At 44.4% G+C, this 12,989-nt stretch overlaps 1 protein-coding gene across 6 annotated transcripts in view; it reads right to left on the reverse strand.

Annotated features, from left to right (window-relative positions):
* FAM131B (family with sequence similarity 131 member B) overlaps positions 1 to 12,630 on the reverse strand; it is a 122,258-nt gene extending 109,628 nt beyond the window's left edge. For 2 of the 6 annotated variants that reach the window (XM_068258080.1, XM_068258077.1), the window contains exon 1: positions 722 to 855. In XM_068258080.1, the coding sequence (XP_068114181.1) occupies positions 722 to 806 (85 nt within the window). In that variant the 5' untranslated portion in view covers positions 807 to 855. Of the gene's footprint in view, positions 1 to 721; positions 856 to 1,069; positions 1,136 to 12,214 lie in introns of those variants that run through there. The other 4 variants (XM_068258079.1, XM_068258082.1, XM_068258078.1 and 1 more) reach the window with 4 other exon arrangements.
* Between the last annotated feature and the right edge of the window lie 359 nt (positions 12,631 to 12,989).

Consider the following 12,989-nt stretch of genomic DNA (forward strand, 5'->3'; position numbering starts at 1 on the left):
GACACAGAGGAGGACACCAGGAGCACACTAAAGTTACAAGGAGGACACAGGGGTGCACAAGAGGTGGATACAGCAGAGGAGGAGGAGGCACAGTGGGGAAGGCAGGAGGACACACAACACAGGAACTTGTGTGTTCATAGAAATATAAGACATCCCCTGAAAATAAGTCTTAGCTCATCCTTTGGAGCAAAAATTAGTATAAGACACTGTCTAATTTTTGGGGAAACACAGTACCAAGAAACGTCCCCGCTAGTAATAGTGACAGTGATGATAATAAGGTGCTCTGACTTTCTTTTGACCTTCCTAATTTGTAGACTTGGTCCAGCTGAGCAATCCAATCTAAGATCAGCATTCCATCTGGGCTACCTGCAAAATGTTCCCAGAGGAGGTCTGACATGGCAGCTTCCATGTTTCCCTCGTGATAGGTGTTACTTGAAATCACTTAGTAGAGGCGAGATTATCATCGCCCACATCATCCATTGTCCCTTGTTTTTCTGATCCTTCTAAACAGGCCCCGCAGGACGCCCCAGTGAATCTGACAGCCTGCGCCGCCCGGGCTCAGCCACTGAGTGTCACTGTTGCCCCGCCGCATTGAACGGCTACCCAGCATAATATCCAAATAGAGCTTTTATAGGGGAATTGCTTGCCAGTAAAGATAAATTATGATCCATTTCTCATTTACAGCCTTGCTGACAGCCACGGAGGGATCAATGACTCACACCGCTCGCTAGTCGTACGCAAAACGCACCCACTGGGTGTCTCCGTTGCTCGCCGGGGGCGGAGGGATGGAGAGAGATTTGGCCCATAGTGACCCCGTCGCAAAACAACCACCAACGCCTCAGCAATCCAAAACACGAGAGCTCTTGACAATAGCTGCAGTGGCGTTGTGTCTGAATGTCACGCACATGTGCGACAGCTGGGGACGGAGCGATACGCTGCCCCCCCGGCAACTACGCAGAGTCTCAATGGATCCCATCCACTCATCAGCTCGCGTTTATCTTTGGTGGACATTTAAATTTCAAATGACCCACTGCGTGGTTTCCCACAGTCCTTTTGAGGTGCACCAGACCTGCGAGATGCCCCTGGAAATGTGTATAAATGGGCAGATTGGTGGAGAATCTCTCGCAGGAACTGGCATAGCGCGGGGCCAGTGGAAGTTAATGACTCTTTACACAACAGCACAATAGTTCCCAGCGGGGCGCAGAGCTGCCCAGCGTGTGTCTGAATAACAATGCAGATCTAGCCAAGTCCTCCATCCCAGCTGCTTTGTGCGAAACGTCAACGCTATGGCTAGGCAACCGTAGTTAGTTGGATGTGTAAACTCTGTGCAGAGTGTGTGTGTAGCTGTCAAGGTGTCACCTTGCAGCGCAGTTGTGGCCGGGCTATGACAAAGCAGCCCATGCCCTGACAGAGGATGCGGTCTCCCCAACCTGTGGTTGGATTTCCGCACTCGTCCATTGTCTCTGGAGCCCTGAGAGGAGAGTATTGATTAGGCTGTGATGTTATCGCTTTGTAGTGTGTAGGCTTGTGTCATGCGTTGGTGTTTTTACTCTGCTGTGTGTAGTGTTGAGCCGAAATTTTGCGTTACTATAATTACGCATGCGAAATTTGCTATTACGATGCGAAATTATGGTAGCGTAATTGCCATTAAAATCATAATTGAAAATACCGTAAGCGTAATTTTCAACACGTAATTTCGCGTTTCGTTCATAACGTAATTTCGCGTTAAACCATAAAGTAATTTCGCGTTAAACCATAACGTAATGTCGCATGTCTTCGTAATTTCGCGAATTTCGTAATTACTTGTTAGCAGGGTTGCTCGCGAATTTTCGCCAAAGGCATTTTCGTCTGCATGGCGAATTTTGATGCGAAATATCACTACATGGCGAATTTTATATGCGAAATAGCATTCCGTAACGCGAAAATGACGCGAAAATTAACGCTTACAGTAATATGAACTATCGCGAAATTATGTTATGTAACTACGCTTACAAACGGTTGCATGCAAGGCAAACGTAATTTCGCGATACCCACTGTAATGTGAAAATTACGCGAAAATTACGCTTACGCAGAATTTCGCGAAATCCTTCTTCATTACGATTATGTACTTACGGCCATAATCGTAATTACACTAATTACGCGAAATTTTGCGAAATCGTAATTAAGTCATTACGCTCAATAGTTTGGGTCCTGCACAGGCTCATCTATCACTCACAATAATGAGCACAAATAAAAAATGTAAAAAGCCCCCCAAATGGCCTGAAGGTGTTCATGCATCTAGCAACCTATGGGCAGGTCAGCCAAGAGACAGATCTTTCTCTGATCAGAGGGAGATCTGTTGGCTGCCCACACACCGCATCAGCAGGAAATCTCTTGGGAATCAGCCTTGTGATGTCACATTCGCCACGTCCATTGTTGTCCCCCCAAATGTTAATGTGTCCCCTGGTGCTGTGCATTTAAAGAGGAACTACAGTGAAAATAATGTAATAAACAAAAGTGCTTCATTTTTACAATAATTAAGTGATTTAGTCAGTGTTTGCCCGTTGTAAAAGCTTTCCTCTCCCTGATTTACGTTGTGACATTTATGACATGTTGACATTTTTACTGCTGGCAGGTGATGTCACTGGAAGTAGCTGCTGCTTGCTTTTTTGGCAGTTGGAAACAGCTGTAAACAGCCATTTCCCACAATGCAACAGGTATACACACAGGAAACTGCCAGGACCATGGTCCTCACAGTTTCCTGTGGGAGGGGTTTCACCACAATATCAGCCATACAGCGTCCCCTGATGATCCGTTTTGAGAAAAGGAATAGATTTTTCATGTAAAAGGGGGTATCCGCTACTGATTGGGATAAAGTTCAATTCTTGGTCACAGTTTCTCTCGAAAGGGGAACTGAAGTAAGAGGTATATGGAGGCTGCCATATTTATTTCCTTTTAATCAATACCAGTTGCCTGGCAGCCCTGCTGGTCTATTTCTCTGCAGTAGTATGTGAATAACACCAGAAACAAGCATGCAGCTAGTCTTGTCAGATCTGACTTTAATAAACACCTGATCTACTGCATGCTTGTTCAGGGGCTATGGCTAATAGTATTAGAGGCAGAGGATCAGCAGGGCTGCCAGGCAACTGGTATTGATTAAAGGAAATAAACATGGCAGCCTCCATATACCTCTCTCTTCAGTTCCCCTTTAAATCTCACCTGTTCCAGCTTCTGTGAGTTCAGCTGCTCCTTCTCCCTCATTCATATCCCAAGTGGCTGCAGCCTATAGTACATGCCGCATGTGTGACATCACACGCACCAATGTGGCAGCCACGTGGAACCTGGCCGGACAGTTGAGAGATTGGAATGCACGGCATCGGTACAAGGGGGGCACACTAACATATGGGAGGACAGCGGTTGAGGGTTCCTTTGCGTTCGTCACTCATCCCGGTATTGTGCGCCATTACCGCACCTGATCGACCACATAGGCCTGAGTTTTTCCAGCTTACTCGATCAATACATTCAACCGATTTTGGTGCAAAATCAGTCGAATTATGGATCGGGTCTGCTTTTTGCGGCACCAATTGTCATCCTATTCAATAATAATTATCAAAATCGCTAAATGACATGTTGGTGCCCATTAGTGGTACATCCTTCCAAACGATTGACCGCACGATCGATCAGATGACATTAATAGTGCTCGTGGACATCAAACGATCGATCAATCTGAAATTCAGAATGATTCTTTCGGGCTGATTGGATTGCTTATCGTTTTCTCCTCCACTGGTGGGCTCGAATGTTTATTTCCAATCGATCGCAATGATCGAATTAGACGGTCGGGAGATTGGATCTTAATGGCCACTTTTGCTCTAATTTTGGTTGCTATGAAGTGTGGTTAGGCGAGTCCCTTTTCTCTACTGGGAAAGGAGCACTTGCAGGATGATGTCATGGCTAGCAGGATGGTGTCATGGCTAGCAGGATGGTGTCATGGCTAGCAGGATGGTGTCATGGCTAGCAGGATGGTGTCATGGTTAGCAGGATGGTGTCATGGCTAGCAGGATGGTGTCATGGCTAGCAGGATGGTGTCATGGCTAGCAGGATGGTGTCATGGCTAGCAGGATGGTGTCATGGCTAGCAGGATGGTGTCATGGTTAGCAGGATGGTGTCATGGTTAGCATGCTCACCTTGAAGCAATAGGGTTCAAGGGTTGAATCTGGCACTCCCTCCATGTTTAGGTTTCCACTTACAAAAAAAACAAACAAACAAACAAACCCAGAATTGGTAAGTTGACTTAACTAAAACCTCTACCATCATAACTATGATAGTGATCAGATTGTGAGCTCCTGTGAGAGACAGCTAAGGCCCATAAACACAACTCAGCTTGAACCCAGGGGCGTAACAATAGACCCTGCAAGGGATGCAGCCGCAGGGGGCCCAGAAGATACATGGGGCCCCATCTTGAGAGACTGACAACTAAGGGCAATGAAAGAGAGAACTTTCTGCTCTCTGCACAATTGTTCTAATGACTGCATCTGCTCAGCCACTGATAACAATCATACAAAGTTTTGCAGACACAGATTTGTAGACAGTCCCTATTCAGTGTTCAGCAGGGTCTTGTGTATAGGGCCCCATCCAAAGTTTTTTTCCAATTGTGTACAAGTGTTCTCAGCTTGTGTGTGATTGGACATTTTGGTAAACTATGCCCGATCCCTATTTATTATATGTATACACCAGTTGCTTGTCCCAGCTCATCCTCCCCCTCCCATTTCTATAGAGTAGAATAAACTGATTGGCAAAGAGCTGAACAATGTGTCTGTATAGGGAAAAGTCACCCGACGCACACAAGAATGATAATTTCGGATGACCGTTATTTCAGGTAAGTTTAGGTCTTCATTGACATGACTATGTTCTCTGGCAAGTGCTGCAGAAAATGTCAGTACTGTATCTACCGCTTATCCTCCCCCTCCCCTTTCCATAGAGTAGAACACCCTGATTGTCAGAGAGCTGACCAGCGCATACGGAAAAGTCATCAGACACGCTCAAGAGTGATCATTTCGGATGACCGTTAGGTGGGTTTGGGTCTTTGGTGACATGACTCTGTTTGTTGGAAAGTGCTGCAGGAGATGTCAGCACTGTACAAAAGCACAACAATAGTCTGGGTAGGATTTTCCAGCATGCTGGAAGATCATTGTGACAGCCCTACTGATCTATTTGGCTGCAGTAGTGTCTGAATAACACCAGAAACAAGAATGTGTCATATCTAGTCAGTTCTGACAGTAATGTCAGAAACACTTGATCTGCTGCATGCTTGTTCGGGGTCTTTGGCTAAAAGTATTAGAGGCAGAGGATCAACAAGACAGCCAGGCAACTGGTATTGCTTAAAAGGAAATAAACATGGCAGCCTCCATATACCTCTCAGTTGTCCTTTAAGATATGACAGGCCAAAGCAATCACAAACAATAACTTTGGCCCACAAAAAAAAAACAACAATTTTATATACCTTAAAGGACACCTGAAGTGAGAGGGCTACAGAGGCTGCCATATTTATTTCCTTTTATACAACACCAGTTCCCTGGCATTTGCTGATTTTTCTGGCTGCAGTACTGTCAGAATCACACACCTGAAACAAGCATGCGCCTAATCCAGTCAGAAACCTCAGATCTGCTGCATGCTTGTTCAGGGTTTATGGCTAAAAGTAGGCAGAGGATCATCAGAACAGCCAGGCAATCGGCATTGTTTAAAAGAAAATAAATGTTAGCCTCCGTATCTCTGTCACTTCAGGTGTACATTAAAGGATGCCCAAAGTGACATGTGACATGATGAGACAGGGATGTGTATGTACAGTGCCTAGCACACAAATAACTATGCTGTGTTCCTTTTTTTCTTTAACTGCCTGAAAGAGTTAAATATCAGGTATGTAAGTGGCTGACTAAGGGCCCTTTTCCACTAGCACGTTTGCAATCGCTAGGTTTGCTAAATAGCACAGGAATCGCGGTAGGTTATTTCCACTACCGTGATTCGTTTTTGCCTCAAATGCGATCGCGCCACGGAGCGATATTTGCCGCCATTTTGCTATGCACTACAGTGCATAGCAAAATCGTGAACGCAAGCACTGGAACTTTCCTGCACTTTGCGATTCAGCAATCGCTAGCGTTCAGCGTGAACGCTAGTGATTGCTAGTGGAAAAGGGCCCTCAGTCCTGACTCAGACAGGAAGTGACTACAGAGTGACCCTCAGTGATAAGAAATTCGCCTTTTTATCTGTTTCTTGCTCTCAGAAGAAATTTCAACTATAAAACGCTTTCCTAGCAGAAAATGGCTTCTGAGAGCAAGAACGAGATAAAAAGGGGAATTTCTTATCAGTGAGGGTCACACTGTTAGTCACTTCCTGTCTGAGTCAGGACTGAGTCAGCCACTTACATACCTGATATTTAACTCTTCCAGGCAGAATAAGGAAAAAGGGAACACAGCATAATTATTTGTGTGCTAGGCACTGTACATACACATGTCTATCTCATCATGTCACAAGTCACTTCGGGTATCCTTTAAGTGGATCACCTTGAAGTGTTAGGAGTCCCAGGTTCCATTCCCACCCCAGGTATTTTTTTGCATGGAGTGTGTATGTTCTCCCTGTGTTTGAAGGGTTTCCCCCAGCTGTTCTCATTTCCTCCTGCGTCCCCAAAACACACTGAAGGTTAAATGACTTTGCTGAAATATTGACCAAGACTGTGACAGTGGCATTAGATTATGCCTGCCCTATAAAAATGAATAATAAAAAGTACATTATTCTGTTTAGTTGTACAGCATCACAGGAAACGCAGTGAATAATAACAGTAAATGTTAGCAGCGGAATGTCTCTTGCTAATATTGGGAATCATCTGAACTGTTTATTATCCTCTGTAAAGCACAGAGTGACATACTGGCGCTATACATAAAAAATAAATAGTAAGAAAACATTAACTGAGTTATATATACTTAGCCATAAACTAACTGCCAAGACAACCGGTAGAATTCCAGAAGTTGTGACCTACACGCCCCAAACTCAGACAAGCTAACTTACGGTCAGAGGATCCATTTCACACTCTTAACTCTAACCTACAAAGCTCTTCACAATATCTCTCTCTTCTACATCTCCTCACTAGTTTCCAGATACGATCCCAACTGCAATCTCAGATCTGCACATGACCTTCTCTTGTCTTCCTCTAGAATCTCACCTCTTCACATACATGTATACAAGATTTCTCACGTGCTTCACCCCTCCTCTGGAATCCCCTTCCAAAACACATCCAGCACTCTCCAACCTTTGAAATCTTTAAGCGCTCCCTCAAAACTCACTTTTTGCAACAAACATTTGTTCTAACTCAGGCCATTACCCTTAACCTCTGGCTAAGTTGTACTCCTTACTAAGTATAACCCAAAAACACAGTGCCTCTAGGTATAAGTATTGTATATTGTTTCCTCTCTATTTCTTTAGATTGTAAGCTTGCATGGGCAGGGCACCTCACCTTTTTGTGTCTTTGCTACACACTTTGGTCATCATGTTACATTTGTCATTGTAATTACTATGTCCATCAATTCTGCTTTATGTACCAGGGTCCATATTTTGTGTATGACATTGTCTGTATTACTACATACCACATGTGTGTTTATTAGTCTGTACAGCATCACGGCATATATTGGCGCTTTATAAATCAACAATAATAATAAAGTCCAATGAACTTGGACTCTGTACTTTGCAACGCACATTACATCACTGTTTACAGATTCAGCGCATGTCGGATCCGGCAATTCAGCGCAAAAAGGCAATAAACTACAGTGGCCAATCAGATTTCACCTTTTGTGGGACATGAAAGCAGTCGGATCAATGATGGATGATTCCTGGGTGCATGGTTTAGCTGACTGCACTTCACGCTGATCTCTGATTCAATTAGACTAATGGGTCAGTATTGTTATGTGGGGGCTTGTACCTAGTGTGACAAGAGTGGCTGTTTTTTTTCAGCAGTGCTTGTTAATATCACGTCATGCTCCACCAAGGAGTGTTTTTGTACTGTTTATGTTGTGTCAGCTCCCACTTGCATATCTTCTTATATTTTTCTACAACACCACAGTCCTCAGAGAACATAACTGTTTTTGTTGTTTGTGAATCAAGTTTTTTTTGTTTTTTGTTTCTATTGTTTATGTTACGTTATAGGTTGGCACAGATGCAACTTACATTGGTGCAGTTTCAATGTGATTTTTGTTGTTTGTGTGTTTTTTCAGCATTTATATGATGAAATGGACCACAGTTTAGTTTGATGTTTAGATTGCATGTCTAATTAAGTGGCAGCGGTATTATTTTTGGTCCACTACCCACAATGGTTTCAGTCTGTGTGTTTATGTATTTCTGCTGTGTATATTGTAGCACACAGTTTTTATTGTGTGTGTGCGCAGTGTCTATATTAGCATCATACCCTGCAATGTTTGGCTTAATATGTTTTTTACACTTTTGTACTCTATAATTTTGTATATATATATATATATATATATATATATATATATATATATATATATATATATATATATATATATATATATATATATATATATATATATATATATATATATATATATACAGCCTTTATATTTGTGTTTATTCATGTTTATATCGTGTAATAGCATAGGAAGTTGAACTTGGTCTGTAGTCTGTCACAATCTACTTCCTCTATACTACTATACAGCAGCACAGTGGCACAGTGGTTAGCGCTCTCGCCTTGCAGCGCTGGGTCCCTGGTTTAAATCCCAGGCAGGCCAACCTTTGCAAGGAGTTTGTATGTTCTCCCCGCGTCTGTGTGGGTTTCCACTCCGGTTCCCTCCCACATCCCAAAAACATATAGATAGGATAATGGGCTTCCCCCTAAATTGGCCCTAGACCAGGCATGGGCAAACTTGGCCCTCCAGCTGTTAAGGAACTACAAGTCCCACAATGCATTTCAGGAGTCTTACAGCCACAGTCGTCCCACAATGCATTGCAGGAGTCTTACAGCCACAGTCATGACTCATAAAGGCAATTGCATTGTGGGACTTGTAGTTCCTTAACTGCTGGAGGGCCAAGTTTGCCCATGCCTGGTCTAGACTATGATGCATACACTACACAATACAAACAAAATACATAGGACTATGGTAGGGATTAGATTGTGAGCTCCTCAGAGGGAAAGTTAAGTGACAAGACAATGTACAGCGCTGCATAAGCTGTTGGCACTATATAAATACTTGAGGTAGTACCAATAGTATGATACATTATTATGTACTGCTAGTATGATTTATTATTATGTTGTGTAGTACTGATAGTATGATATATGAGTGCGGCTGTCTGTAATATACTGTATTTAGCATTTGCTATCATCTTGCAGGAAAATAAAGTCACCCCCCTGGGCCAGATTTATCAAGGCAGGTGTGAGAGAAACTGGGGCGAAAGCAAGCAAAGTGGTTACCCAGATTAGCCAATCAAGAATCAGCTGTTGAATGAAAGATGGATTCTCATTGGCTGCTTTGCTCTACTTTTCCTTGCAGCTGTCTTGACAAATCAGCTCAAGCACAGGAGGGAAAAGTTTGAAAATAATGTCAACGTTCAGCCAGCAAGCCGGAAACATCTCTGTCTGATCAGGAGAGTGCTGTGAGATTTATGTGTGTGTGTCTGTGTACTGTCTTTATGAAGTGTGTGTATGTGTGTACTGTGCCTGTATATGTGTGTGTAGCATGTTAACATGTATAGCGTGTGTTTTCTTTTCACTTTGTAGTTTTGTGTTATTGTGTGTGAATTGCTTAAAGAGACTCTGTAACAAAATTTTGAGCCTTATTTCTTCTATCTTATAAGTACCTATAGCTGTTCTAATGTGCTCTGGCTTACTGCAGCCTTTCCTAGTTGCACAGTGGCTGTGTTATCTCTGTTATATGATCTAATCTTCTCTCCTCCGTGGGGTCTGTCGGGCTCAGGCAGTCAGGCTGGAATGTGCTGTGCTGCTTGTGATTGGATAGAAGCTATACACACCCTCTCCAGGCCCCCTGCACACTCTGTATGACTCACACACTGAGCTACTCTCAGCCTATCACTTGCGATGTCTTTTGTTTGTAAACACTGCATAAAAATGGCAATTACAAACCAGGATTGCAGCAGGGAGAGGCAGAAACAGCACAGGGGGGGGGGGGGGGGCAGGGGAACATAATGAATAGAATGGTATGCTTTTTATTGTAAGAATTTTAGAGTACAGATTCTCTTTAAGTCTACAGCAGGTAGCAATGTGTGTATGTGTAAGCGTGTTTGTTAACTGTGTATGCTGTTTGTGTACTATTTGCACATGAGTGAGTGTGTGGGTGTGTATGTGTTAACTTACAGCCTATTTGTTTTGTGAAAATGTGTGTGTGCGGGTGTTACATTATAGTGTGTTTGCTTTGCGCTGTGTAGTTTTGTGATATTGTGTGTGGATTGCCTGTATATAAAATAGTCTTATGCCTCCTTTTCCACGCGCTTGCAAAAGCTTCTTTTTCCACTTGATGCGATGGCGACGTGAACTGTCAGGAGCGAAATGCAATTGTGGCAATAATCGCACAGCCCTACGATTGCGCTTGGGGAAAAAACAAATCGTGCTAATGGAAAAAGTGCACCGCGATTTGCATGTAAATCACGGTGCACTAGCGATCGGCAAAATGCCGGCGATTCCCTTCTTGAAGTGGATCGCGTCTAGTGGAAAAGGGCCCTATTTGTCTGCAGAAGGGAGCTGTGTGTGTGTGTGTGTGACTGACTGTGTGTTTACTGTGTATGTTGTTTGTTCACTATTTGAGTTAGTGTGTGGGAGTGTATGTGTCACCTTACAGCCTTTTGTTTTGTGTAAATGTGTGTGTGCTACACTATAGTGTGTTTGCTTTGCGCTTTGTAGCATTGTGGTTTTTTTTGTTTTGCAGTATTTGAACTGTGTGTATGAGGTAGTCATATTCTTGAAACAGTCAGAAATGTGGTATGTGTGTGAGTGTGCCTGTGTGTCACATTTGAGTGTGTCTGTTTTGCATCACATAGTTCTCTCCCTGGAAGTGTGCAGACACGTGTGCGTGTGTGTGTGTCTGTTTGTTTACTGTATGTGTTGTTTGTGTACTGCTTGCACATGGTGTGTGTGTGTCTGTTTGTTTACTGTATATGTTGTTTGTGTACTACTTGCACATGGTGTGTGTGTGTGTGTGTGTGTGTATTAGTGTTTGTTACTGTGTATTTGTTTACTGTGTATGTTGTTTGTGAACTGTTTGCAAATGAGTGTGTGGATATTTTACATTACAGGCTATTTTGTTTTGTGAAAGTGTGTGTGTGTGTCTATGTGTGTGTGTTATACTATAAAGTGTTTGTTTTGTGCTGTGTAGTTTTGTGTTTTTGCAGTCTATGAATTGTCTGTGTATGAGGTAGTCATATCCTTGGAGCAGTCAAAAATGTGGTGTGTGTGTGTGTGTGTGTGTGTGTGTGTGCGTGCGTGCGTGTGTGTAGTGTGTGTAGTGTGTGTGTGTGTGTGTGTGTGTGTGTAGTGTGTGTATAGTGTGTGTGTGTGTGTGTAGTGTGTGTATAGTGTGTGTGTGTGTAGTGTGTGTGCGTAGGTTTTTGGTGTGCACTGGCCCTGAGTGTTTGTGTGTGTCACCTTTGAGTGTGTCTGCTTTGCATCACATAGTTTTGTGTTTTGGTTCTGCAGTGAGTGGCATGAGGTAGAGTGTGCAGACCTACGTGTCTGTCTGTGTGTGTGTGTGTGTGGTGCAGTCCAGCCTGTTATTGTAGCGTTGCAGCGGGCAGATGGCTTGGCTGTGGCTCCATGCTATATCACCCCGCAGTCCATAGATCATGGTGTCACAGAGCTATCACCTTGCAGCGTGCAGCTGCTCTCCCAGCCCCGTGTTTGGCCGTGCAGCGCTCGGATCGCGCTGTCACATCTCCGCAGACTGATCACCTTGCAGTCTCTGCGCGTCGGATCTGCCTGGCACTGCTGCACTTTGCACGTTGCTCTTTGCGTTCTGCAATAAGCTCTATAAGGATTGGGGGGGACACCATCCAACCCGATCACCTTTGCAAGCAACAAGGTAAAATATAATTTTGCTTTCTTAAAACAGAAGGTATTTGCGATAATTCAGCTTCCTCAGTCAGTCAGTCAGTCAGTCGGTCCGCCAGTCCATCCGGCACCCTCACCTTGCAGTCACGGCGGCATGCAGCATGCTAGCAGAGGACTTACCTGCACTGTGAGATCCGATGCAGCCCATGTTGAGTAGGATGAGGGGGTTTCTATGGGAAAGGTTCTGGGGGAGCTATAGACAGATGGTTTTGGGGGGGATCTAGATGGAGAGGGTAGAGGGGTATGGGAAATGATGACTGGATGGAGGAAGGGGTAGAGGTAAGGAGAAAGGATAGAGAGGGGGAAAAGAAGGAGAAAAAGGGGAGAGGAGGAGAGAGAGGGAGGGATGTACCAAGGAGGCTCCCCGTCACTGGGGTTTCGGAGCTGGAAGCCGGAGAATCATACTGGGATGTCTCCGGACATGACGAGCAGACACAGCCCTGTCTCTCTCTGTCTCTCTCTCTCCTCCCCCTCTCTCCTTCTATCTCTCTCTTTTTCCTTCTCTCTCTCTAAGGGATGCTCAGGGACCAGCAGCCCAGGGCGGGGGAGGAGGGATGAGACTCACAAACAGAAGGACTGGGGATTGGCTGAGGGGGAGGAAACAGCTGGGGAAAGAGGAGCTGTCACATCCACCAGGGATGCAGTCTCTCCGGCTTTCTGTCTACTATGGAGCCCCCCAGCTGTCTCCTCTCTGCCTTTGCTCTGCTCTCCCTCCGGCGGTCCCCTGCTCTCTGCTGTCTCTGGTCCAGCCTCTGCCTCTCTCTCTGTCTCCCACTCACTGTCTCTCTCCCTCCCTCTCTGTCCGTCTGTCTCATTATGTTTTCTGGGCAGGTTTCTATCGAGCAACAATCACTTCTCAGCATCATAAAAAGAGAGAGGGAAAGAGGAGAGGGAG

The sequence above is a fragment of the Hyperolius riggenbachi genome, chromosome 10, assembly GCF_040937935.1.
Source record: "Hyperolius riggenbachi isolate aHypRig1 chromosome 10, aHypRig1.pri, whole genome shotgun sequence".
Classification (NCBI taxonomy): domain Eukaryota; kingdom Metazoa; phylum Chordata; class Amphibia; order Anura; family Hyperoliidae; genus Hyperolius; species Hyperolius riggenbachi.